Source organism: Colletotrichum higginsianum, chromosome 1, assembly GCF_001672515.1.
Source record: "Colletotrichum higginsianum IMI 349063 chromosome 1, whole genome shotgun sequence".
Taxonomy (NCBI): Eukaryota; Fungi; Ascomycota; class Sordariomycetes; order Glomerellales; family Glomerellaceae; genus Colletotrichum; species Colletotrichum higginsianum.
Window position 1 is genome coordinate 4,578,928 of NC_030954.1, and position 26,090 is coordinate 4,605,017.

Below are 26,090 nucleotides of genomic sequence, written 5' to 3' on the forward strand. Positions count from 1 at the left end.
ACGGAGTGACCTGGCGTTGATGATGATATAATCAATCGACGACACCAGAATAATGTAGCATACAGACGAAAAAAGAAATGAAGTAGAGAAACACGTTGAATTCATTATTTAATGGTGGTATCTTGTCCTCCCCCCGCCGCCAAGCCCCGTCGGATACCTCCTCCCATTCATGACGAACGGCGCGGGCTTCCTCGACGGCTGCGCTGTCGTGATGGCGTCCCACATCTGACGAAAATTTGCGCGGCGCGCGGGCAGCATGCTGTATTGCAAGCTGTACAGATTCTTGCGGTTGAGGGGCGGGACGAACTGCCCTGTCAGCAAGCAAAGGAGCACCTGTGGCGATAGGTAGTGCTTGCGGATGCGGTTCCCCATTTGGAAGTACTGGTGGAACATGGCACGGAATGTGAGGGGGATGGACTGCGCGGCGGTTAGGATGTTGAGGCTCATATGGCTTCGAGTGATGAAAGAACAGAGGTTTGGGGCTTGCTTACCTTGAGATAGATGACCGAGGTTGGTGGTTCGTTGGAAGTATTACTAAGTCTATAATCATGGGTATCTCGAAGCTCAAAACGAATGCCGCCTATGTATGCATGGCCATGTCAGTCGTGCAAGAGACACACGCCATGAGGAAGAATGCTCGAATCTCACCTGGAAGTCGCCTCGGGTCCTTGACCCGTAACATCAGCGCGAAAAGGGGAAAGTGATTTAGACAAGAGAGAAGCGTATCGAACACAGCCTTGAGCGAGATGATGACCATGCGCGCAACGGCAAAGTTGAGGTAAAAGACGACCACCGTTGTGAGGAGGAAGAAGAGCAGGGTGAAGAGGATGGTGCCGACGAGGAGCTGGTCTAGGTCGTAGTCGCACGAGTCGATACGGTTACGGAGGACGTTGTGCTTCTTGCCACGGAAGAGATGGAAGAGTGAGATGAGGATCGTCAGCTGCCAGTGGTAGATCCGAGCAGATGCGAGGTAAAACGAGTAGATGTGGACGGTCAGGCCGGATAGCAGGTCGGAGAACATGGCAATGGGCATACTGGCGCCGGCGAAGCTGGAGAACCCAATGAACCAGATGACGTGAGGCAGCACTGGCTCAAGAGTCGCAATGCAGTCTGCTTGGGTCAGCGATGGTCTCTTTCAATCATTCTCAACGGGACCTCCGTGGCAAACTCACTTGACCAGTAATCGATAACCCATAGGAAAAGGTCACCGAGGAACGAAGCCAAGTCTTCATTCAGCTTCAAGCCCCCAGGGCAGCCCATCAGCCAAGTAATGCTCCGTTGCAGTGCCTCGACTGTGTACACCTTCAAAAGCCCACTGATTGCACTGGCGGCCCATTCGGCGTTATCGATGATGTAGGATCCGAGCGCGATGCCGATGATGACATCGTTGGCGACAAGCCACAAGCTATTGTAGAAGCGGATATAGTCAGGATGGCTGGTCGTGACGCTCTCCCAGTCGTTTTTACGCTGTCGCAACGTCGTGTACTGCATAGGCCAGTAGCAGAATTGCTGAAGCCTGATCTCCACCTGTTGCGCCGTCGCCGAGATGTCCTTCAGGGCCAGGGAGTTGTCCTTTAGACGGAACTCAAGGATCTGAAGGAGGAGCTCGGCCACCGCTCTGTGACCCATGAGCATGTACACGAACCCCCACTGGATCAACGGGAGCACGTAGAGGATCAGGAGATCCCATACGAAGTTCCGCACGGTCGTCACGTTCTCGACAACTCGCTCCGAGACGCTTAGCGTCCGCTTTGGTCTGGTGCCGATGCGCGAAATGTTCTTCTGCAGCAGCTGTTCAAGCTCCCAGGACCAGTTGATTTGGTTCACAATCTTGGGCAGAGCCTTCTCCTTTGGCGAGGGCGATCGCTTGATGATGGTGTGGAGCCTAAGTTTGTCGACAAGTTTCCTCTTCTGCTCCTTCAGCTTCAGTTCTTGCTTCTCCTCCTCGGCCATGTGTTCAGTCGGTGGCAGACCCGGGGCCTCCTTGTTTCCGAGCGCAAGAGATATGGGGTTCAGCGAGATGTACTGCATCCTGCCGGGGCGTGGGCGGTCGTAAAGGATGATTTGAATGCTCAGGGCTTTGGCGCAAGTGATACGCGGGACCTTTGCGGCGGCTGGGGTCGTCGCGACGAACAGGGAAGGATCGAGGACGACGGCGTCGCTGGGGTTGGCAAGGCCCAGGACATGCATGGCTCCGTGGCCGCATCGTTCGTAGATGCTGTAGACGGGATGAGGGGAGTTTCGAAAGAGGGTACCGATTTTGAGAGCGAATTCGACATGGCCGGCCTGTTTGTTGGTTAGTTGCTTTGGGGGGGTCATCGGCGGTGGTGCATGTTTCAGGGGGGTTGCTGACATCGACGTCGTCGAGTATGGCGACGACGAAGACATCCAGGCTCGAGTTCCTCCATCCCACGACGACGCCGGGCAGGTCGGAGCGCTGGATGTCCGTCGGCCAGAATATCCTCATTAAGCCGTCATTTTCTGGCATGTCAGCCTCGGGCTGCGCAAGAGACGGCGCTTAAAAGGACCCTCTCCGTCGCAACTGTTCCCTGGCCGAGACGCCAGCTCCGGGGGGTCGGGGGTGCTGTGGCGGGTGCCGTCATTAGCCAGAAGCTCTCGTGGCAGTAGGTAGTTGAACAGAAAAGACAGGTCTGAGCGGGGGGCATCCAAGGTGTTTCGTCGTACCAGGTTCGCTTCCTTGGTGGCCAAACGTTCCACGGGAATGAATATGAGGAGGTAGACGAAGGTTAGGAGGGCGAAGCCCTTGGCGGCGCGTGTCTAGAAGGAATGGGGGTCAGAGACAGCCGGGCCGGGGAGGATCGGCGAAGCTACGTACAACAACTCCGTAGTCCCAAGCGAATATGGCAAGCTCATAGAGGCGTGTAACCAGGTCCCATCGGGCGGTGATGTAGCCAGCGACGAAGATGCCAACGCTGAGGACAGAGAGGGGGTGCATAGAATCGCTATTCCCTGGGACAGTGCATGCCGAGGCTTGTCGCCAAGATAGATGGTGCGTTTAAGGGACGGCCGAAGGGGGATCGAGGTCGGGTTGCGGTTCGTGCGGCGGAATGCGGACTCGGCCGGGATGGCGGGACAGGCGCGGGGAGAGAAGGGGGGGCTGGACGAGGGTCCGAAGCTTAGAGAAGATCGTGGGGTCGCAAGGTTGAACTCTCGACGTGTCTTGTCTTTCTTTAGAAACTCGTTCTAGAGGATTGCTACGATCGGGCTAGATCGAGGCGACGGCAGTGGCGGTGATGGTTGTACAGGAGCAGTGTGGTGTTGCTTGCGCGCACGCGATTGTCTTTTGGGGGGTACGAGGACGAGGACGAGTAAGAGCAAGAGGAGGAGAAGGAGGAGGGAGCAGGGAGCGTGGGAGGGATGGAAGGAGGGGAGGGAAAACAGCGTGTGGTCGCTGGAAGTCTGAAGGGCGAAGACCAGGCAAAGGGACAAGCTTCGTGGGTGGAGGGAAACGCAGCAAATATGTGGGAATTCGCAACGTGATTAATTGTCGGAGGATGCCAGGTCGGTTTTTGCAGCAGCGGCGACGAGTCTGCGACAGGCCAATAGGCCGCTGGTGCAATTGACCTATGCCGCTAAAGCTACCTACCCGGGTTCCTACCTACCTCTGCAGTACACACGCCAGGTACCTAGGTAGGTATTGAAATGTGTTGCTAGCGCCCCCCCCCCCCCCCCCCCCCCCCATGGACCAAATGGTCGGCATTGGGCGATATGGAGGAGGTCCACTCCACTGGGACTGGTCACTACAGGGGACACGGTTTCTGACGGGGATGTGGGCGGTCGCGGACGGTCTGGAACCTGGAAACAAGTTCATCAGCAACCTTGGATTCTCGGGCTGGGATTGGCCCAGTATGCGGCCCATGCTTTTTGACCATGGGAGATGAATCAATGATGTATCCTAGGTAGGTAGGCAGGCAGGCAGGTAGCGAGGTAGCGACGGATAAAAGGCCTGAAGGGGATAGAATAGTGGTGCAGGAACGAACAAGACGAACAAAGAGAAACAATGTGAACAATCACATGGCGCGAATGCCTACGGATGCACGTGTTAGGACATGTATGTATCTGTACACATACTTGGATTCTCACCTTGGGGAAATGCCCGGTGCTTCAAGTGGATGGAGCCCGGACGTTGATCTCAATGTTTTCTTGCTCACCAAATCCGTTCTTCTTCGACGTCCTCCCCTTCCCCTACGCATCCAGCTGCCAGGTTTATCTCGGAATGTTCAAATTGCCGTTGTAGCATCTTATTACGCTTAGCTGACGGGTTCCTTTACGCCTAGCAAGCAAGCAAGCAGGTTGAGGATGAAATCCCCTCCCACCGCCCGCCATCCGCTAACTCATTCATCTACGGCCACGTCATGGAAGCAGACAACGGGGCATTCTCCTGAGATTGCCCATCTCCCCGCTGCCACAACGCGCCCGGGAAAAATGCAATTGCAACCCTGGGAAACAACGCGCTCGACACACATCTTTCGTACTAGTCTAATTCAAATGTCTCCTGCAACAGTGGTCAGATTCCGTTCCATCCGCACCGTAGACTCACACGTAGGGGCCGAGACGAAGAGCACTCACATTTGCGTCCCATGTACGTCGCGTCATTGTCCTTCTGGTCCTCCCGCGCCTCGTCCAGCAGCTTGTCTATCCCACGTTCCTTGAGCGCCACCTGCGACATGTCAGTCAGTGAGTGTCAGTCACACTCAGAGACTCACTCCTCCGATGCCGATGCCGATGCCGATGCACTCACCGTCAAACACTTTTGGTAGTTTTTGAAGAGGTCGGCGCACTCATTGTTGTCTGTGCCGCTGCTTCGGAGGTACTCTTGCGCGTGTTAGCTGCTTCGCTGCATGCAAGCAAACAACCCTACAATGCCATGACGGCAAAGGGGGGAGGAGACCTACTCTCGCTGTACCATTTCAAGAAGCAAGTATCGTAGCGCCTGGTTATCGAGGGTCAGCATAGATGGAGGATATCTGCCAAACCTACCCGGTTCTCTCTCACTCACTCCTTGACTTCGTTGCACTCGGGCGCTAGAGACGCAGACATGGTGACTTGTTGGTTGATGTCTGTTGGTTGGCGGAGGTCGCGGGAAGCTGGCGGCGGGTGAGGTTGCAAGTCGGCAAAATCGTTGTCGCAGGGGACTCTGTATGCCTAAGATCCGCGGCTTCATCCGCTGTACTTTGAGCCAGCGGACGTCAGTGCCAAAGCTTCTGTTTCTTCACCAACCCCTTTCTTCCCTTTACCCTCACTTTCTCGCTGCCCCGAAGAAACCAAACACTCCAGAAACGGACGCCCGACAAAACACATCTGATGTTTCTACAAACTTACAGTCCTGGTTGTAAAGCTTGACCAGCCTTAAGAGTCCATCCCTCGTCGCCTCTTTCACACCCCTCGCAAACCTACGGCAGCTGTAAGGTCATCCTTATCATTGATGCATCTTATCGATAAGACATATCTACTATCTTATCACCCGGGGGGGGGACCCTTTCGCAGGCAGGCATAATTTTTGTTCGAGCGTCAAACTTCACGGCGATATCGCGACAGCCTCCACCAGACCCCCAACCCGCTGTGCCGAAACCATGACGTCCCCCCAGGACTTCAAGTCCCTCCAGGACAATGTCGAGGCTGCGCTCGTCGCCACCGTCAAGTCGGTCAATCGCGTTTCCGCCCAGGATCTGCCCTTCCTGCGCGCTGTCGATCCCAGCGTCGGCGAGGACCTCGACGCCAAAACCACCCGCATCCTTGAGCTGTCGACAACCCTTCTCAAGTCCGCCGCCGACGTATGCGGCCTCAATGCGCCCGATCTCGAAGACACCGACGACATTGACATGCGATGGCGGAGCATCGTCGACATTGTCGATTCCGTCCTTGAGAAGGCCGACACTTCCATCGACGAATACACCGGAGCTCTGAAGCGGAAGGATGCGCCCGCTGCCGATGCCGTCAGTGCACCCCCGTTCTCGCACGAAATGCATCGTCTGCTGACTCTGTGTAGGCTCCTCAGGCCAAAAAGCCCAAAACAACCGGGACCGTTGTCCGCAGTGCGAACATCACGAAACCTCAGCTCCATTTTGCTCAGTTGGTCGACAACAATGCCCTGTGGAAGCCCGTAATCACCAAGAAGCCCCACGCCAAGGTCCCACTCGAGGAGAGCCTGGTAACCGTCGAAACGGAAGATGGCTTCGTTCAGTACGACTTGCCCCCTTGTCCAGTCACTCGTCTTCCCTCGGCCCCATGGATCCCAGCAATATGCATACGAGTCGCGCAGAAGAGAGAGGAAGCGTTATGTCGATCGATCATACTGACGAAAGATATAGGTACAAGCATCCCTATGAAACCGAGATCATCGAGGCGAAATACCCCAACAGAGTCTACGAGCAAGCCGAGCCGATCCCCTGGCAACCTGTCGAAACCACCGAAGCCACCTTCGTCGATACCTACGAGGGCGTGTTGGACATGTTGAAGGACTTGAAGAAGGCGAAGGAAATCGCCGTCGACTTGGAACATCACGATTTCAGGACTTACGTCGGACTTACTTCTCTCATGCAGATCAGCACGAGGGAAAAGGACTGGATCGTCGATACTTTGAAGCCTTGGAGAGGCCAGCTTGAGGTGCTCAACGAAGTCTTTGCCGATCCTAGCATCGTCAAGGTCCGCACATCCCCTTGTAATCCTCTCTCGGCATATCTAACAGAAGCAGGTCTTCCACGGCGCATTCATGGACATGGTATGGCTGCAACGCGATCTCGGACTATACGTGAACGGTCTCTTCGACACGGGCATGGCATGCGAGGTGCTGCACTACCCGCAAAAGAGCCTGGCCTTTTTGCTCAAGAAGTTTGTCAACTTTGACGCCGACAAGAAGTACCAGTTGGCCGACTGGAGAGTGCGGTAAGTAATCGCCGGTGATGGACAAGTTGCTTGTATCTAACGATGAACAGTCCCCTGTCCGAGGAAATGCTCTACTACGCCCGTTCCGACACGCATTACCTCCTTTACATTTACGACAAGATGCGCAATGAGCTCGTAATGAAGTCGGACCGTGGCAACCCCGGCAGCGACTATATTGAGGCGGCCCTCCAAAAATCCAAGACTCTTTCCTTGAGCCGGTACGGAGGTGAAACATTCAATCCTAAGACCGGAAAGGGCAGCAAGGGCTGGTACAACACCCTCCTCAAGCACCCAATGCCCTTCTCAGGCCAGCAATTTGCTGTTTACAGGGCTATCTGGGCCTGGCGAGACGAGGTGGCCCGGAGAGAAGACGAGAGCACTCCGTTCGTCCTGCCCAATGGCATCATTGGCGACATCGCAAAACACATGCCTCCCGACGCGAAAGCCCTCCACGCTCTCATCCCGAATCATGCCTTCCTCGCAAAGCGGAACGTGACGGAAATATGGAAACGCTACCAAGAAGCGAGGGAACGGGGTGTCAACGAGCCGCGGCTGCTTGACTTCTTCAAGTCAGAACTTCCCAAGGTTGCGGCCAAGCCTTTGGCGGAAGTCGCAAGCGAGGATGCTGTTGATGCTGCCCTGGAGCCCGTCCAGCTGGCGCAGTCTCAGCTGTTCGGTGGCATGCCCCTGAGCTCAGCCTGGGAAGCGGTGTCTTCTGCGGCCAACGGCCTCGGCGAGTACGTCATGCTCCCGTGGCAAAAGTTTGTGCAGGATGCGAAAACTGTCGAGGTATCTGCTCAGGAGGACGTAGCCATGGAGGGAGGCATCGAGACCGAAGCTGAGGCGGCGGCCGCTGCTGCTGCTGCTGCTGTTCAACCCGAGGCGCCTGAGCCGGAGGAGGAATTCACCCTAAAGACAGGCACCAAGAGAAAGGCCCCGGTGGAGGACGCTTCCGATGGCAGTGACGAATCGGACTCGGACGAGGGCTCCATCGACATAGTCTTGGAGAGGCCAGAGTCGGAGAAGAAATCGGGCAAGAAGGGCAAGCTCAGCGCCAGCGAGCGCAAGGCAAAGGTGGCGTCAAAAAGGGCCGACAAGATCACACGCTACACGGAGGAATTAGAAAAGGCCCAGGCTGAGGTCGAGCGCCTGACCAAGGAGCGGGCCAGTGCCACGCAGCTGGAGGAGGCTCAGGGCATCGCTGCAGAAAAGCAGGAGAAACTGGAGAGATACCGATCAGCGCTCGACAACCGCAAGACCAGGGCCGAACGCAAGAAGGCCAAGAAGGCAGAAAAGGTCAAGAAGGAAACCGAAAAGGAGGTCAAGGAGGCGGCGAAGAAGGCGAAGAAGGCTGCAAAGAAGGCCGCGAAGGAGGCCAAGAAGGCCGAGGAGGAGGCTGCCGCCACGGACTCGAGTGACAACGACGAAGAGGAGGAGACGTTCGACTACAGCAAGGCGACGTCAGTGCTCCACGCAAACCGGACGGGCAACCGCGGCAAGGCGCACGTCAAGCCGACGTTCGATCCGTACTCGAAGACGGGCAACGACCCACTCAAGGGTGCGAGGAAGGCAGTGCCCCCGAGAGGAGAGAGGAGCGCCACGTTCAAGAAATGAGGCGTCTGGCGGCCGTCTTTTGTGGGATGTGTGCTGTACTGGTGTATGAAGCAGTGGCCGTGGAGGGATAATTAGCATTACTGCCGACCGACCGACCGACCGCCAGCCTTTGGGTCAATGGTCGATAGATGGGTTATAGGCATAACCCGGATTGTTACAAAACAGAGAATATGCCGTCATCGTGTATGTGTGTCTTGGTCGTGAAGCTGTCAAAGAGGGGGGACGAGTTCTTGGGTGTTTGGAGGAGAATTGAAGTGTCAGATGTACCAAGAAGTGCGGAATAGAATGCGGAATACCCCTTCATACATCCCACAGGCTGATGTGAGAAGTGATTTCTGCCGCGTGTCCCCCCTCCTCCCACGTTCAAGTTGCCAAACTCTGACGCGGCAAGATGAGGAGGAAGATGTCAAAAATCGGTTCCGCACTGCGCCCTCCGGCAGACAGTGTGGGGTAAGTAAGCGACTACATGCAGTGCGCCGCCGCCTTTCTAGTGCCGATCTCGCCGTGATGTTGCGGAGCTCCGTGAGCGCTAAGGCCGTTGCGGTAAAAACGTCAGCGATGCAACATGCCGGCGTCTCCCCTGAGGCTCCTCTTCGATTATCAAACGTCTTCCATAACTAGTTTGTGGTGTTTCTAAGAAGTGGAGAATCAAGGCGAGTTGTCTGTCGCTTACATGCTTGTAACATTCCGAGACGCCTTGACCTTGATGAGTTGAGGGTGATTCAAGCCCTCATTCCCTAATAAGCCGAGCTTGCCCCTCACTAGATTCATCCGCAGAGCCGTCCCTCATCGACGAAGTAATTTGGGTTCGTTTCCGTCATCTCATCCTGTGTAACCCTTACTCATCCAGCTCACCAATTTTTCAAGACTCGAATTTGCTTGAAAGTCCATCGAAGGAGCCCGTAATCGGTATTACTACCATGGCCGACCCCGCGACGGAGGTCAAGAAGCCGGCGCGGCTCCCGTCGCCGACGCACCACGTCGTCGTCAAGCTCGAGACGATCCACGTCCCGCTCCCGGACGTCGACATGGGCACCCTGACGCACGAGGTCATCGGGTACGAGTACACGCGGCCCTCGCAGCGCGGCGTCGCGGCGGCGAGGGCCTGGCCCGCAAGCGTGCTCATCACGACGACGGTGCCGATCAACGCCGAGACGCTCGGGGATGCGCCGTATCTGTGAGTCTCTCGGGTGGAGTGCCGTCTCGTGTACTTCGGGGCCGATGGGCGTATGAGATGAGACGGGCACCGGCTGACTACCAGTGTCCTCATGTAGGAAATGCGTCATCACCGACTCGACGGGGACGGATCACGTCGATCTGGATGAGTGTAGGCGGCGGGGGATCACCGTCATGCACTCGCCCAACGCCACCGTCGAAGCCGTATCCGAGCACGCCCTCGCCCTGGTGAGCCCTTCCCCGCCTCTTTTTCTCTCTAATGGACTCCAAACACCGCCCGAAAGAGAAAGACCGGGAATGCTAATGGGCGGCATGTCCAGTACTTCTCCACCCGCAGGCGCCTTGTCACGCTGCACAACACAATGATGGACCACGACGACACGCGCCCGAACCCCTGGCGCGCGAAGGGGAGCATGTCCTCGCTCCTTCTCGACGCCGAGGGTCGCCCGCCGCACACCTGCGGCAACGAGGTCGTTGGCGTCATCGGCTACGGGCCCATCGGGCAGCGTGTCGCCAAGTTGTGCCGCGCGCTCGGCATGGAGGTCCTCGTCGCAGCCCGCAAGGACGCCGAGCTCTCCCCTCCCTCTACCGCATCCGCCTCCGCGACGCAGTCCAGCAGCGACCCCCGCACCCCGTTCGCCGAGGTCCTCCGGCGCGCCACGGTCATCTTCCTCGTCGTGCCGCTGACACCCGACACGCGGAACCTCGTCGCCGCCCGCGAACTCGAGACGCTGCGGCCCGACGCCGTCCTCGTCAACGTCGGCCGCGGCGGTACCGTCGACGAGGCGGCACTGCTCTCGGCGCTGCAGGAGGGGAGGATCGCTGGTGCGGCGACGGACGTCTTCGAGGTCGAGCCGGCGGGCAGCGCCGCCGACAGCGTGCTTCTGGGCGAGGGGGCGCGCGGTGTCAACCTCACGCTTACGCCGCACCTGGCATGGTGCGCGGACCAGACGAGGGTGAACATCCGGAGGGTCGTCGGGGAGAACGTGAGGGCGTTCGTGAGGGGGGAGAAGGAGGGCAACTTTGTGCTCGATATGCGGTGAAGGGTAGGTGGATGCGTGTGTAGGTAGCGTGGATGGTTCAGAGTCAGCATAGATGAGAGGACGCCTACGTGCCAAGAAGATGATGTAGACAAGGCCACCAAAAACTAGGATGGACACTCTCTTCACAGAGGAACCCCGTGCAATGTTGGCATGCGCGGCTACTGCAACATCCCCCACACTTTGCGACATTTAAGTGTCCAGATACGACAAACACCTGCTGCATTTGGCCGAGGAGTTGGCTTCTTTCGGCCACTATGGAAAACAAGTATCTTGACGGAGCCCTTGAGTTTACAGTTGCGATTCACTCGGGGCTTTGCTTCAACGAGAGCTTCGCCCGGCGTTCACCGGCGGTCATGAACAGTGACCGGTACAGTAGAGGGAGGAGCTTCTCTCGCAGCATAGTCTCTCTTCCAAGAGTCGTCCGAAGGATCCTACTGCTTGAAAACACCAGGCCCTCATACACTCAAGAGGCCCCATGGCAGGTACAAGCCATCGAGCCACTGCTTCGTGGTCTGCGTCTTTGTCAAGACACATTCCCGTCCATCCCAAAGCACTGAACACAACTATCGTCTTCCCCTATTCAGTTCATTTCGAAGTGGCTCCGCGTCTCTCGTTGTAACTCCAACGGAAACCCTCGCCTGCGGAAGATGCATGGCGCAGGGCGCGGGAAGCCCCCATCCCCACTGATCGCCTTTAATCTCCCGGGCCCCTGGCGGACGGTGTCGGGACGTCAGCGTCTTTCGGCTTGTCTTTTTATGACTACAACGCTGAATTGGCTTCACCGCAGTGTAAGATGCGTGGGATCGATGCTTCATCCACTCCCTTGTCCGATGTCATTGTTCGTCTAATATCTTGCTCGTGTTGATTCCAACAAAAATCACACGCAACAGGCGGGATGTGGGTGGAGTTCAAGCTGCCAAGGCAGTGCCGCGGGATCCACCACGGGAAATGTAGATTGTGGAGATGCCGACAGAATTCATGGGTTGGAGCTCAGAGTGAAACGTCAGAGTCCAGGAGGCCGAACAAGCCGCTGATTATGGATATACAAGATACATGAAGTCAGAAGATAGATGGTCTAGAACTTACAAATACAGACGAAAGTACTGTATTTCCCTCGGTCGGGACGAGAATGCCGTCTCAGGGGTCCCAAGGAGACGACGTAGGGGGGTCTAGACGCTCGTAATCATCGTCTGTTCGAAACACGCGCCCCAGAAGCAATTTGCGTTGGACAGCCGCTTGTCCACGACCATTATGGAGAAAGGAAACAAATCCAGGGATGTGATGAGTTCACTTTGATATATGATATGGTTCCAACGCCCTTTTCTTGGCCTTCCGTCCGCTGCTAACAACAAACATCATATTCGATTCTGTATCTTCTTGGGCTGGACTCTTACACTCGTTACCAAACACGCCCTTCAACGTTCGCTCTACTTGTTTCTTCTTCCTCGCCAATCACCAACTCCTCATCACGCACAAACAAGCGCTTCCAAGATGCAGCTCTCGGCCCTCTTCCTCCTCGCCCCCGCCCTCGTGGCCGCGACTCTCGACCCGGCCACCTCCAACACCAAGGGTAAATGCCCCTCGTCCTACGCCTGCAGCGCCACAAAGGTCTCCAAGGCCATCCAGGCCGCCGAGTGCTCCCACAACACGCGCACCGGCAAGACCCAGACCTTTGCCGTCTTCGAGACCGACCACCAGTACGACGGCAACAACGGCTACCCCTACGGCACCTGCTCCGCCTACACCTGCGACGCGCCCACCGAGATGGTAGCTGACGAGGACTGCTGGACCTTTTTCTGGAGGTGAGTTGAACGACTGACACAGGCTTCTGGTCTTTCTCGTTTCGGTGTCTGGTGTTTTGTTTTCCCCCCTAGGTTACAGAAGAATGAATGGGGGAAAAAACTAGAGGCTAACCGAGGTCGTCGTCGTGTGTCAGCGGCACCGGCGAGGAGAGCGGCGTCGGCACCGGTTGCATTAAGGACCCCAACACGGGCGAGTGCGGTTGCGAGAACTCTGACGGCACTTTCGTTCCCGGCAGCGACAGCTGTAAGTAAGGCAACGTCGTACTGGCCCTAGGCAAGGCCACGAGTGGCATGTCGGGAGCGTCCATAGGCCTCGCCCTGCACGACGACTATGTTTCGGCATGAATACAACCGAAAATTTTGGTATAAATAAGAAGAAGGAGGAGAAGGGGAAAAAAGGAAGGAAACATCAAGTGATATGGGATGTGGTCCTATACTGGAACAGAACAGCGGGAAAACGACCTCGTTTCTCGTCACCTTCGCTACATCGGGCTCAAAGTGAGGCCAATCATTTGGGAACAAGGTCTTCGATATGAATTTCTATTCGGCGCAGAATTCAATAAGCCGAATTCTTTGCTTCATGTCATTTTTTCTTGATAGTAGCCAATTAACATTTTGGTGTTGTTGATCTCAAGGCTTGTGAACAGCCAGTCTTACACATAAGAACTACTGCAGTTGACTGCTCTCAAAAGAGACCTTTGTTGTATTTATTGTTTGCCCGAAGTAATGATGAAGAGGAAATTTTCAATTTTGGTCTAATGGCATCATTATCGTGCTACCTGTTGGACTGGCAATGGGTTTGGCATCCGCGTGTTGCTAGAAGCTTACACGAAAAGACTTGGCCGGATGGCGATCAACTTTAGAAAGGGGGATTATAGTTCAATACTAGTACCGCCACACTGCGTCCAAATCTATGTTCATGGTCTTTAAGTCATTGAATTGACTAACAATCCAATTGCCAAGTGGAAGAGGTTGCCAATTGCAGCCACAGCCCATGCGCTGGCGTCCTGAATCGCAAGACCGCTCGCCGGCTGTAAGTTCTCAAAGCCAACTCAGCCGGTCTACGTTCCGCGCACATCAGCAACCACGTTTATCACCAAAAGTCGCAAGAAACTATAAGTGGTTCAGTAAATATTTCACTTCCCCACCATTGTCAAGTCCCTCTGCGTGAAGACCCAAGACTTGTGGCTGTGGCCCGTTGAGATATATTCGGGCTTGCTTGCGTGCAGATTTTCATATATGGCCATTATTATGTTAGAAGCCAAAGGGCTGCGAAGGTTATCTAGGCCGACGCCATGTGTATGAACCAGCAGGACATCGAGGAGAGGGGCCACCCAGTGTGGCTGATGCCGCAGATCTACTCCCGGGCGCATCGTGTCCTCGTCTACGTCGGAAGACCGGTCCAGGAAGAGGTACCTTCCGATTCCTTTAAGATACCCCTGATCTCGAGGTGCCCCAGCTACCGCTGCAGCCGGCGTTGAAGACACTGATCGAACGGCGGTGTTTCTCGCGGGCGTGAATTTTCCAAAAAGTTGCGTTGGCCAGGAGCGCAACGCTAATATGTGGAGGCTATTCCATACCATGCGTGGTTCAAGGCGTGAGTTTACCGGCCAACAGCGTTGGGTTTGTTCATCATCGCAGACACGAATCAAATGCTGCCGACCATGCCTCGGTTGCCGCCAGTTCTGTACTTCCGGGTGCCAGCGTACCGTCACTCAAGCGACTTGCTTCATCTCGCCGACATGGCACTGCACAGCCATACGACGGTTTCAAGAGACGAGGCCTTCGCCGTGTTCAGACTCATGTCCTGCGCCGAAAACGATGGCACTGTGACGGGCTATACAGATTGGGGTTACCCGTGTTTGCTTAGGAGGGCTTTCGACGTTAGTCGATCCGGCATAGGATATGACGCGGCACGGCAAGTCACGAGCGACTCAAACCCTTCATGGGCACCGGACTGGATGGATACACCGTTCCTGCGGCGGTGGCTGGTGCTTGCAGAGATGCATCGCGAGTCAACGCTTGGTATGTACCCTGCCGGCCTCCCAGTGAACGTCAGCCTGGTCGCTGGATTCTTGAGATTTCGCGTATTCAGATTGGGAATGCTCAGCGGCATAATCGACGAGCACACTGGGTATAAAGCAACCATCATCATGCCCCCAGCCAGGTCAGGCAGTGACCGTACCGGCGTTGGATGCTAGAGGAGGTAAGAGCTGCCTCCGGGACAAGTTCATCTTCAACACGCCTAACCGGCCGGCGAAACAACCTCGCGGACCACGGTGCTGGTATCTCGGACGTCTGTCTTCTCCCAGACCGGCAAGTACCACGATTTCTCCATTCACAAAGTGGGCAGCGTGGAAATCTATGTAGACGCACCATCCGGTACGTGGGCTCATGTTGGGCGCGACGGGCGGCATAACACTGGCCGTTTCAGCAAATAAGCCCTATGCGGCCGGGATTTGGGCTGTGGCGATGTTCGAGCAGATGAGCTGTTGCACATGGATGGGTTTACTCACCAAGGCATATGGAAGACTGTCCCATATTGACCTTGTTTAGTGATGTGAAGACACAGCACCGATCCTGTTCTCGGTGTAGATGTTGTCCGTTGGAGACATGACCAGAGGAGCGGCATGCAGCTGCGGGGGATAGGAGTCTTAGGACTGCCCTATAATAAAACGTTTTGATACCCTGGATTCGTGAGATGGTGTTCGATGGCGGTGGAATGAAGAGAGTGTAGTGCAGCGGAAGTTATCGGGAGGTTAACGGACGCGAAAGCGCGAAAGGGAGTCGGGGGCGTCGCGGTGATAGGGCCGAGACTCGATTCGGGAAAGGAGCTTGAGCCAGGCGCAGAGCTCTGGACCGTCGTTGACGCCAACCGAGATGACGAAAAGTATTATTCCTCTTTCTCCCTGTTTTCGTCTCGAACGGGACGAACGGGATGCGTGAGCCGTCTGGATGTTTATTGGGTTCGGGCGTTGACAGTCGCAAAGGGGACCGTTGGGTGGGTGATGCGATGGTGCCTGGGGGTTGAACTGGAAGGGGCCGACCAATTTGAGGAAGAGCCAAATATGCGAGGTGAGCTTCTGCTCTCCGTGTCCGTGTTGTGTCGCAAACAGCTAGGTTTGTCACAATGTCGGTGATCGCTGACTCTGTCTCGGTGGGATCCAAATGGCTGGGAGGACAAGGTCTGGGCTCTGCAAGGGATGTCGGATTGAATTGCTGGGAGCCTTTCCAACGTGCAAGCATTCGGACAATCCATTTCCGGAAGGGTTGGTTTTCTTTCTTTTCCCTCCAGTGACTGCCACTGCCCCTGCCACTGCTCTCCTTTTTCGGGATCGCCTGCAGCTCCTGTCGCGCTCGGTGCTTATTTCCGTGGTTGCTTCCGGGAGTTGGCGTGTGTGCCAATGTGGCAGATGCGGTGTGGTTGCACTTTGCAGTGTTGCGAACCCTTTTAGGCATGTGGCGTCTCAGTCAATTCCGTTCCTGCCCGCTCATCGAGGCTGGGCGGCTGTCGGGTGTTTCGGTTGATGATGCAGCCACCGCGGAATAAGCATGAGCCTAAGGCGACGACATGCCAACAGCGGTCAGAGTGCGCCTGGAACGGCAAGAGACATGGAAGGGAAGAAAGGAATCATGGGAGAACCCGCCGGAGAAAGAAATTGGGAAAGGGAAAAAAGGAAAGGACGAGCTTGGGCCCGGAACAATGAGGAAGGGACACGCCGAGGGAAGAGACGCAAAGGGTAGGTAACGTAGGCTAGTAGGTACGACGTGAACTAGAAGGACGGAAGCCTCTCCTCTCCAATCGTCGTCTCAATTTCCATCTCAACATTGCTTCGGGCGTACCGTTGTCGACACGCAGTCAATCAATCAATCAATCAATCAATCAATCGATGCCAACTGGTCTTGCCCCGTAGCTCACCGAATTCATCAACTGACATCGTTGAGGTAGTCATCCGTCGGTTGCTTATTTTCGTAGTACCCTTCATCGGACTCGAATGTCAGACTCGGACACATGGATCGGAAGCAAAAGGAGCTTTGTCTCAACCATTGACTTCAACACCCACCCCCCCTGCTGACAGGAACATAGACTACAGTAATGCGTCATTTTTGAGGCTCTGTAGCCTCAGGCATGCACCGAGAGACACGGTTTACGGCAGTCAGAGCAAATGGTGAGCACCAACGGTGTCACGGTGTGTGCTTCGGCGTTTCTTCTCCTAGAAGGCTTGCGCTAGCCGTTGCTTGGCTGGTAACAAAATTTTCTTTCTCATCCGGCCGGCCGCCGTGGTACTCGCGGTCAGCCTTCAGGTACATCACGGATAAACCTCAACCGACAAGGTACTTGCGTTCCGAAACTGAGACGTGGCGGACCCACGCATCATTTCGAGGTGCGTAGCGCGCATGCTCTGTACCGACAGCTGGGACAAACGCTAGATTTTGTGTTTGACGCTGAACCAATCTCGCAGATGCTCCTTTTATGGGCCCTTACCAACCGGTACGGTTACGGCGTTGCAGTCACGCCCAAGCCCGTCTCGGCCATCTCTGACACTGAATACTCGGACGTCGGCTCAATGGAACGAGGCCGTCTCCCATTGGCAGAACCATTGCACTGGCCGATGGATCGCCGTAGTCAACAGGCAGGCAGAACCAGCCTAAACCAGCGCGCACTACCTGTACACTTTCTCACACCTAGGGGCCAGCAGTCGCTCGCTACGGGTGCACACCAGCCAGGTTTCTGGGTTGCTGCCGGGATCTCACGTAACACTCGCCTACCTGCAGTAGGGGCGTGGCGTAGGGGGTGTGTGTGCCATCATCCGGCAAACGTCCCTGACAGGAATAGGTTGGCCAAGGCATGCATGCGTGCGTGCTTCGATTGACTTCATCCCGACTTCGCCGACGATTCGAAGGAGAAAAGTTTGATAAGGAGAAAACAAGTGAGAAACGAAAAGAAAATCGGCTGTGAATAATAGGGGGGAGGTAGGTTATGAAATGCAAACCGCCGGCGAGCCACAAAACGGGGAGAAGAAAGAGAGCGCGAGAGCGACAGCGCGATTGACCCTTCAAACAACCTCCAGTCTCACCGCGTCCCTTTTTATCTCTGGGAAGCCAACGATGGCCGTCTGCCAACTCGGTCATTGTGGTCCACTTTGCTTCTGGCATATTTTTCACTTTTTCCCGAACTATTTTGTCGGGTCCACCCACGTGCGAGTGCTGCGCTGCAACTGATTGGATCCGGGCGCCTCATAGTGGGGGCTTTTGACGGTGCCGAGTGGGGGTCACCGCAAGCCATGACCGGTTTGATATCAAAGCTGACTGACATTGGTCTCTTTTTTCCTCACATTGCGCTGTGTGCCTGAGGGAACCTTTTTGAGAAAATTTTCTCTCCAGGGAACTCCCGTCGAGCCTGTGAATCTGGCTGGCTGAGTATCGACAGTGCTCAACTTTGAGCTTCCGCATGCTCTAGATTTCCAGCAACCCAGTGGTTACAAGGAACGATTGCGCCCCCCGCCCGTCGTCTCCGAGACTGAGCTGCCATAAATAAAAACCGTTCAACACGTTCAACACGTTCCGGTTCTCGATCAGCCGGTTGTAACGGACTCAACCTTGCGGATTCGCCTTAGCCTTGATACAGCAACCCACTTCTCATGATTCGTGTACCTAACCCGAGGGGGTATTTACTTCAAGGCCAGGTCGCAAGCTGCCAGACCTGCCTCGGGCCTCAGGCACGGCCGAGTCTTCATCCGCCAGTTTTTCCCTCTTCCCACTCTCTGCTCAGGGATCCCCTTCGCCGCCCAGCCTCCCGACAATGCCCGAGATCGGTGCGAGGGGCCTCTGTGTCTCTGTGTCACTGTCCAGTGGTGGATGGGCCGGTCCACGATATGTCAACGACCAGTCATGTCTTGCCCCTGATTGGGACGCCTCGTCCGTTTGGCATTGCGAATCGCATCCTACCCCGGCGCCGGGTCCACCGAGCGAGCAGACGGTCTTTCTCCTGCGTCGACGAACGGGACAGGCGTGCCCCAGTGAATGAACAAACGGTATTCACCAAAGTCTCTTTCCTGTTTGATCCGATCTCCAGGTACTGGCCGTAAGTGAATACTCTACTTGTACAACTGAAAGCCTGAGGCTTCCTTCAAGACGGTTCCACCGTGGTCTGGCGGCCGAGCCATCTGGATCAACTTCCGCCGTCCCGTTGCCCGGGCCCCTGCCCTCCCTCTCTCTACCGAGCTTGCCCGTCACCTGAGCGAGAGCTTTTCCCTTCCGAACCTGCTTTTGAGCTTTTTCTCTCTTCTCCTTCCTCCTTCCACTTTACCTACCTCCATCCCAATCTGTCCTCTTTTCCTATCTTCTTCCTTACCAGTCCATCACCCGTCTATCCCACAATCTCCCCTCCCATCAGTCACAATGGCCTCCACTCGCGTCCTCGCTTCCAGACTCGCCACCCAGATGGCCACCAAGGCCGCCCGCCCTGCGGTGCGCGTCTCTGCCATGCCCAAGCGCACCATCACTGGTAAGTCTTGAACGAACGAAAGAAAAAGAGAAGACGGACCCGACGGATTGAGGAAGAAAAGGGAGGGGATATCAGAGAAAGAAGAGAAGAAAGAAAAAAAGTTCGACGTCGACGAAGCCAAATGAGCACATCAACCCAATTGGCCTCTCGCTGCACCGATCCCGATGTCGACGAAAATATTTTTTCCCCCTCTCTCCCGATATCGTCACCTTCCTAATTCTTCCCCATCCGTCGAGATGGAGCTGCTTCACAAACATGAGAGTAATTACGAACCTGCTCTGACATCGAAAATTTTCCAGGCTTCTCCAGCCCCCTCCAGGCCGTCAAGCGCCAGCAGGCCACCACTGTCCAGTCCAAGGTCTTCACCCAGGTCCAGGCCAAGCGCGCCTACTCCTCTGAGATCGCCCAGGCTATGGTCGAGGTCTCCAAGAACTTGGGTATGGGTTCCGCCGCCATCGGTCTTACCGGTGCTGGTATCGGTATCGGTCTGGTCTTCGCTGCCCTCATCAACGGTGTTGCCCGCAACCCTGCCCTCCGTGGCCAGCTCTTCTCCTACGCCATTCTTGGTTTCGCCTTCGTCGAGGCCATCGGTCTCTTCGACCTCATGGTTGCCCTCATGGCCAAGTTCGTACGTCATCACCACCCGCTCATCAATATGTCATCAAGACTCATCGACGCTAACACTCATCACAGACGTAAGCGATTTACTTCGCGCTGGCGAGCTGGGGAGACGCGAGGCGGACAGCTTTCGGACGGAGCCGTCTTCCCGCGTCTTTTCCCCTCGGGACAGGTTCGCCTATGGCTACGCAATGGAGTCGCCAATGCTCCACACTGCGTAGTGACCATGAGTTAATAGACGGGATAGATAACATGGTGGGCATTTAGAAGTATAGAGGTCATAGACCGCACGGCTTTTTTTGGGCTGTGTTGTATAGATGGAGAATGGTCTCGTGGCAGACGGACGCGGGCTTCGCAATACTCTTACGAGCGAAAAAGTTTTGCACACACCCCCTCGATCTTTCTTGCTTCGGCCTGTTTTTTCCCACCCCCCGTGGCTCCTGGCCCTGACACACTTTTTTCTGTAAAAATACTACAAACCTCAAACTCATGATGATCAAAACTTTATGGTGACCAGAGCCCGTGATTCAGACTGAGCCGCGGGATGAGTTTGCAATCAACTAAATCGCGAAATCGAAACAAGCACGAAACCACTCAGTCTGGCATAAATCGTAACAAAACGGCCGTCAAAACCAACCACCGGGGGAGGCATGGCGGTGAGTGAGGAATTGAGATATTTGCTCTCGAGGCCACCGTCGTCCACGACATGGTTTCTCTTCTCCACTCTGGAACTGCGAGCTTGAAGCTCCCTTCCCCCCCCGCGAGATCTCGAACGAGGCGAATTGGCCAATCTGAGGTGAGAATTGAGCGAGCTCGAACCCTCGCGAAGCTTATTGCGGGTGTGTGCCTTCCCGTCCGTCTCCTCTGGACCGCGGGAAGGTCCAGGGAGGAGGCCATGATCCCCATGGGGTTCTCCCTCGTCACGAAGAAGCACCACGCCATCTCATCCCCCTTCACCACTGGGTGTGCGATTCGCCTCGTGACCACGCTATATGAGTGGGGATATTTCGCACGACGCCAGCGGTTTGTCGGCTGCAAGGCCCTGCTGGACATACACCGCTAGCAATCTTGACGCTTGGAGAAGAAGGAAGAGGAGGAGCCCATCTGTCCTCCCTCAATCACACTTGAGCTCATGACCGTAGCCGGGAGCCTAACCAGGCTTTGGCCCAGTCGCCCAATTGTCCAATCCACTGCCGAACTGAGCTCGGTCTCCGAAAGCGTGTGTGTGTGGTGTGTGTGCGTGCTCCGCTCCTTATCGTCGAACACCTTGGCATCGAGTCGTGCGTGCCGACAACCAAAGACCCCCCCCCCCCCCCAAATCGCAATTGGGTTTGTTTTTCTTTTCTTTTCTGTTTGTCTTGTTTTTGCCGCACTGATGTGTGCTCACTTCCTCAAACGAAGCAAGCGGGGGGAGGGAAGGTTGTATGGAGGTGGGCTTTTTTTTTTCCTTCCAAGAAAACCAAAAATCAACAACATGGGACGAGATCAAACAAGATAATGCAGCCCTAGATTTGTCTAAAAGAAACTAAGGCCTTGAGTAAGACTTCGCGGGGGGGAGGCGTTCGATGGGCCTGACTGGAGCATCGACAAGTACGTCGAACGAAGCAAACTTCTCTCCTGCTCGGATCTCGATCTTGAGACTGGCCGCGCTCCTCGGTTTTCCGACACGAGTCCGCCATCGAGCCCACTTGGTGACGGACGAGGGGGGAGGGAGGGGGTACGCGAACGAAACCGTTTTGATGAGTGAATAAAATAAAATAAAATAAAATAATAACACTCTCTTCTGCCGGACTCACCTCGCTATCTATCGCAGGCACCTCATCTCCCCCCCTTGTTGGGATCAGCTATGTGCGGGTCCTCCGACGAAGACGAGACGAGCGAAAGAGACGGTCGGGTGGGCGGGTATTGCGAGGCTCCACATGGCATCATGGCTTTCGCTGCTCCGTATCTAGGGTTTCCCTTTTGGTCCACCGTTTTCTCTTCCTTTAGTGTGTCAAACTGCGTAACGTAGTTCGGATGTTCGCGGGGGCTTCATCCGGGGATGCGCTCGCCGTTGACGATACTTTGCGATGGGATGGGATGTCGTTGAAAAGATTAAGTAATCCCCTCTTCACCCAAACCAGGGAGTGTTTTTTTCCCCTTCCTCTTTTATGACGACGGCTCAGGTAATGGCCTGGGGTTTCCCCTCACGCAAGTCTCGTTCGATTTACCCCCCAAAATTCCTGGGCAGGCCATGCCTCGGTGAGGAGAAAAAGAGTCGAACCGAGGGCGTGGGCGAGTGTAACGGCGGAAGGCACAGCCAACCCTGGCCCCACCCTTTTCCAGTTCGGGACAGCGGGGAAGGCATGTTCTTTGGCTTCTAGAACGGGTAGGTACATTTCGTTTGTTTCGACGGCATAAATCACTTGGGAAGCATGCGGCTTGCAGGTGCCACCAACGGGATGGTTTGCTCGGCGTTTGTTGGTGTTTGTTGTTGGGCAAATGGGCGTGCTCCGTCGTGAGTCACGCCCGATGGCGCCGTGGGTGTTCATGGCCTCCAGGGGCCCGTCCAGCTACGACCAGCAGCTTGTTAGACTCGAGTTGAACAGAGGCCGTGGACGGACCGGGTCTTGTCGACGCCATCCCGCCCAGACCACAACAAAACGGAAGACACTCTGGATGTTCGACCCGCCCCCCACGGGGAACGAGTCCCGCAAGTTCGCCAGCTAGTGCTGTGGATGCTGTGCTGGGGATGGCATGTTCGCGTGGGGGGTGGGTGGGCGCTCGAGAAGCTATGGATGTAGATGTATGGGATGAGTCGATGACTCGAGCTGGACGGGGATATGTTTTTTTTTCTCTATCCCGCCCCCCCTACTGGATGACGACGTTTCTGAGTAGACGAGATAGTAGGCGGCCGAGACTTGGGGAGCTCCAAGTGAGCCTCGACACTCCGTACCCGAGTAACTGACCATGCCGATATACAAGTCCCAAATGAAGAAGCCAAAGCAGACTACGCGATGACACATGTTCTTCCTATCTAGTCGCCCTCATGCCGTAGGTTTCCCCTTACCGTGGGCCCCGGGGATAGATAGGAGACAATGCATAGACAGTCGTGGCTGGTCGGCCATCAGGATCAGAAGCTTCGTGTGAGATTCGTTTTGGGTAAGTGCAGCTCGGCATCCCTCCGTCCGGCACATCGCAAATCACACACATCTTTCCAGCACAGATAGAGAGAGATGCATATAAGTATAGAGGGCGAGCCGTGGGACGATGGGAAGGAAAACTAGCGGGCCAGCCGGCACGCAGTAAGGAGACAGACAGATGGGTACCCCATCATCACGGAAATTATCACATGCGACATGAGCAACGCCAGGTGAGGAATACACTTTCCTCTAGTTACGCCAGCCACTTCGAGAATATCGACTAGTTTAGTCTCGTCAAACACGCTGTCTACAAGAACATGGTTCTGTGGCTTTTGTGTGCCCAATCCAGCAGTATATGGGGATGGATTGATGGGAGGAGGGCAATTTCGGCCCCAAGAAGCCGCTTCTCAGTCCTGCCTTTCCCGCTGCCTAGAGGCTGTGTGCAGCATCACCATCCACTCGCTAGACACCTCAGAGCTCCCCCAAAAGCACAACCGTTATGATGGGGATCATGGCTTTCATATTAGAAATTGCTATTGGGTATCTTTCACTCGTCGTCCTCTTCCGCGTCCGGCTCCTTGATAGCATACCCCTCCACGAAACCGTCCGGATCGCACACCTTCTCCAGGCTGACCCCGTTCGCGGCAACCCAAGCCCAGACAGCCGCCTTGTCAACCCTGACCCGCGGCACGTCCGGCCGTAGCTCGGGTTCGGGCTCGGACTCAGGCCCTGCACCCTCCATCTCCACGTCCTCATCTCCTTCCCCATCCTCTGCTTCCGCGCCATCGCCACCCGTCTTCCTCTTCTTGTTCTTCGTTCGAGGCTTCCCGGGCCCCTTGCCAGCCTCCACTACGACCCCCATCTCCCGCAAGGTGCCGAGACAGTCCTCCAACGTGATCCACGTCGCTCGGCTGCAGTCCTCGACATCGACCAACAACGCCGGGTCGGTGTCTCCTCCACCACCCCTCCCGTTCGTCGGACAGTCGAGCAGCCACCTCGCGACCTCGCCGCCCCAGAACCGCTTGTATCCCTTGCGGCCCAGCTCCGAGATGGGCTTTTCCGGTCCGCCGAGCACGCCCTCGCGCCGCGAGATCTCGTACGACACGCCCATCAGCAGCGCGCCGAGGCCTTTGCGCTGCCACGGTGGGAACACGAGGATGCAGGCGAGGTTATTGTTGTCCCACGACATCTTCTCCTTGGAGAAGAAGCCGACGATGTGCGGGCGCGGCGGCGGGTCCGGACTGTCGGGCTTCAGCGGCGGCGTGTAGACGAGGAGGAAGTAGTTGAAGCCGCGAACGTCGAAGAAGACGGATTTATTGTCGAGGAAGAGCTTGGCGAAAAGCGAGAGGTTTTGGCAGAAGAGCTGTCGTCCTTGCGTCAGTATGACATTCTCTATTGCCGAAGGTGATTGGATGACCGAATGAATGAATGAATGAAATAAAAAAGGGGGGGTTTCTACTCACCACGTCCTGCTCGCCATCAACCTCCCACACACTCCACTCCCCCTCGTCCGTGACGTACTCCTCGGTATACTTGGGCGCAACGTTCGTCTTCTTCCCCGTCGTCCGCGCAATCTCCTTTCGCACCAGTCTCCTGCCGCGCGGGTGAATGTAGACCTTCCTCCCCGGGACCGTCCCCGCGCGTTCGCACACGCGGACGTGGCCCCACCACGCCACCAGCTCCTTCGAGTACTTGAAGCACACGGGACACACGTAGAGCCTGTCGAGCATGGGGGCGTCGGCACCCTTGCGCTGATTGTTCTTTGCGCCACCGCCCCCGCTGTTGCTGTTGGTGCCGCCAGCGAGGTCGTGGGACAGCGAGTTCTTGCTGCCGGCACCGCCCTTGGCGCCCGCGGCGTCGCCGAGGACTTCCTTGCCGTAGTATGAGGGATACCACGCACGGAAGCAGATGTTGCCGAGCATCACCTTGTCGATGTTGCGGTCCGTCCGCGGGGCTGACTTGTCCACCGTCCGCGGTGCCACCGCTACTGGGGGCTGGACGGGTTTCGAATGTGTCGATGACGACGTGGGGGGCACAGGGACGGGCACGGCAGTGACGGTCATGGGGATGGTGTGATATGGTCGCGTTGACACGGGTCGGAAGTGCTGCGTGATGGGCGGCTGGCCCGTGGGAGGGCTAGGTCGAACGAGACTGCCTGTCCGGTGGAGTTGCGTTTGCGGCGCTTGGTATGTGATCTTGGGCGCGACGAGCGTCACGGGCCTCATGTTTTCCTTTGCCTCCTTGGCCGCCATCGTTGGAGAGTCGGCTGCGCCTCCGTGTCTTTGACGCGCTGCAACGCGGGAATCCGGGACCGTAGGAACCGACGGCTGCTGGCTTGTCGATTGAACGAGCGGTTTTTGAAGTGGTGAAGGATGCGCCGTCAAAGAGGACGGGTGCTTCGGTATAGGGATAGGGGTCTCGGAGAATTTGGTCGGCGGCTGTGGTCTTGAATTCGAGGGGCGATGTCCGCCGGGGTTCTTCTCCTCGGCGACGGCGGCGGGGAGCAAGGGCTGCAAGTGCGGTTGAGAGGCGGCGGTGGAGGTCGGGATCGGAGGAGGCAGGATCGGAGTTTGACGCGTTGCGCGACGCGTCATCGACTCGGCAGCGGCGGCGGTGGGGGGAGGAGGCGGTTCGGGTTCGTCGTGGGGTCGTTTGCGCTTCACCGGCGCCATGCTCGGGGCATGCGTGGTGGTGCCTGTTGTGATTTCGGGGGGAGGGATATAGCAGGAGGTTTTCCCTGGTAGCCAGTAGGTGTGAGGTGGGAGAGTTCCGACCCACGCGTGCGCGATGAATCAATTAAACTTTGGGAGGATCGCGACCCTGCAGGGGTAAACGAAGACTGGGATCTACTCGTAGATCGGGATGGTGTGTATGTGTGTGTGCACGGAACCACGAGGAATGGACACACAATCTTCTAGTCTTGATTGCGATTTTGTCTTGGAGAAAGAAAGATGAGAACGGGTCGAGTCACGAGCCTGCAGCGCTGGAATGGGCAAATGTCTTGGGCGCATCTGGTGTGTTTCACTGGCGATCTGTTGATTGTTGATCGAGTCTCGTGTCCCAAGCAATGCCGTTGATTGATGCTTACACAAATGAATAAGGTGTCGTCTGTCTGTCTTATGGCTATCTACATTTATCCCTTGATGGGCACAAACCTCATCAGTGTCCAAATCGACTCGATAAGCCAGTGTCCCTCTTTTGAAGCCCTCGCTATATGCATGACTGAAACACCGTCGAGAATGAAAAAGGGCACAACTACTACCTACATACACACACCACACCTTCCTTCCTCCACTCTTTC

General features: G+C 56.0%; 9 protein-coding genes across 9 annotated transcripts; 6 read left to right on the top strand and 3 right to left on the bottom strand.

The window, feature by feature from the left end:
- Positions 1–108: 108 nt before the first annotated feature.
- On the bottom strand, positions 109–2,956 carry CH63R_01344 (N-acetylglucosaminyl transferase component; the record flags this gene model as incomplete). The annotated part of the gene is made up of 7 exons (XM_018296319.1): positions 109–417; positions 492–580; positions 649–1,110; positions 1,173–2,286; positions 2,354–2,500; positions 2,686–2,778; positions 2,837–2,956. 7 exons carry the CDS (start codon positions 2,954–2,956, stop codon positions 109–111), a joined length of 2,334 nt encoding a protein of 777 aa, XP_018164681.1.
- Positions 2,957–4,528: 1,572 nt separating this feature from the next.
- CH63R_01345 (N-acetylglucosaminyl transferase component) lies at positions 4,529–5,061 on the bottom strand (the record flags this gene model as incomplete). Its single annotated transcript, XM_018296320.1, has 4 exons — positions 4,529–4,681; positions 4,763–4,836; positions 4,917–4,954; positions 5,021–5,061. The coding sequence occupies 4 exons, from the start codon at positions 5,059–5,061 to the stop codon at positions 4,529–4,531; spliced, it is 306 nt and encodes a 101-aa protein (XP_018164682.1).
- Positions 5,062–5,594: 533 nt separating this feature from the next.
- On the top strand, positions 5,595–8,520 carry CH63R_01346 (3'-5' exonuclease; the record flags this gene model as incomplete). Its single annotated transcript, XM_018296321.1, has 5 exons — positions 5,595–5,957; positions 6,011–6,204; positions 6,333–6,666; positions 6,710–6,906; positions 6,957–8,520. The coding sequence occupies 5 exons, from the start codon at positions 5,595–5,597 to the stop codon at positions 8,518–8,520; spliced, it is 2,652 nt and encodes an 883-aa protein (XP_018164683.1).
- Positions 8,521–9,440: 920 nt separating this feature from the next.
- CH63R_01347 (Glycerate dehydrogenase) lies at positions 9,441–10,739 on the top strand (the record flags this gene model as incomplete). The annotated part of the gene is made up of 3 exons (XM_018296322.1): positions 9,441–9,697; positions 9,795–9,924; positions 10,017–10,739. The coding sequence occupies 3 exons, from the start codon at positions 9,441–9,443 to the stop codon at positions 10,737–10,739; spliced, it is 1,110 nt and encodes a 369-aa protein (XP_018164684.1).
- Positions 10,740–12,230: 1,491 nt separating this feature from the next.
- On the top strand, positions 12,231–12,793 carry CH63R_01348 (Small secreted protein; the record flags this gene model as incomplete). Its single annotated transcript, XM_018296323.1, has 2 exons — positions 12,231–12,541; positions 12,658–12,793. 2 exons carry the CDS (start codon positions 12,231–12,233, stop codon positions 12,791–12,793), a joined length of 447 nt encoding a protein of 148 aa, XP_018164685.1.
- Positions 12,794–13,836: 1,043 nt separating this feature from the next.
- CH63R_01349 (Heterokaryon incompatibility protein) lies at positions 13,837–14,022 on the top strand (the record flags this gene model as incomplete). Its single annotated transcript, XM_018296324.1, has 1 exon — positions 13,837–14,022. One exon carries the CDS (start codon positions 13,837–13,839, stop codon positions 14,020–14,022), a length of 186 nt encoding a protein of 61 aa, XP_018164686.1.
- Positions 14,023–14,205: 183 nt separating this feature from the next.
- Positions 14,206–14,742, top strand: CH63R_01350 (Heterokaryon incompatibility protein; the record flags this gene model as incomplete). The annotated part of the gene is made up of 1 exon (XM_018296325.1): positions 14,206–14,742. One exon carries the CDS (start codon positions 14,206–14,208, stop codon positions 14,740–14,742), a length of 537 nt encoding a protein of 178 aa, XP_018164687.1.
- Positions 14,743–18,943: 4,201 nt separating this feature from the next.
- On the top strand, positions 18,944–19,748 carry CH63R_01351 (ATP synthase subunit 9; the record flags this gene model as incomplete). The annotated part of the gene is made up of 3 exons (XM_018296326.1): positions 18,944–19,049; positions 19,349–19,677; positions 19,743–19,748. The coding sequence occupies 3 exons, from the start codon at positions 18,944–18,946 to the stop codon at positions 19,746–19,748; spliced, it is 441 nt and encodes a 146-aa protein (XP_018164688.1).
- Positions 19,749–23,336: 3,588 nt separating this feature from the next.
- On the bottom strand, positions 23,337–25,461 carry CH63R_01352 (Histone acetyltransferase; the record flags this gene model as incomplete). The annotated part of the gene is made up of 2 exons (XM_018296327.1): positions 23,337–24,152; positions 24,253–25,461. The coding sequence occupies 2 exons, from the start codon at positions 25,459–25,461 to the stop codon at positions 23,337–23,339; spliced, it is 2,025 nt and encodes a 674-aa protein (XP_018164689.1).
- Between the last annotated feature and the right edge of the window lie 629 nt (positions 25,462–26,090).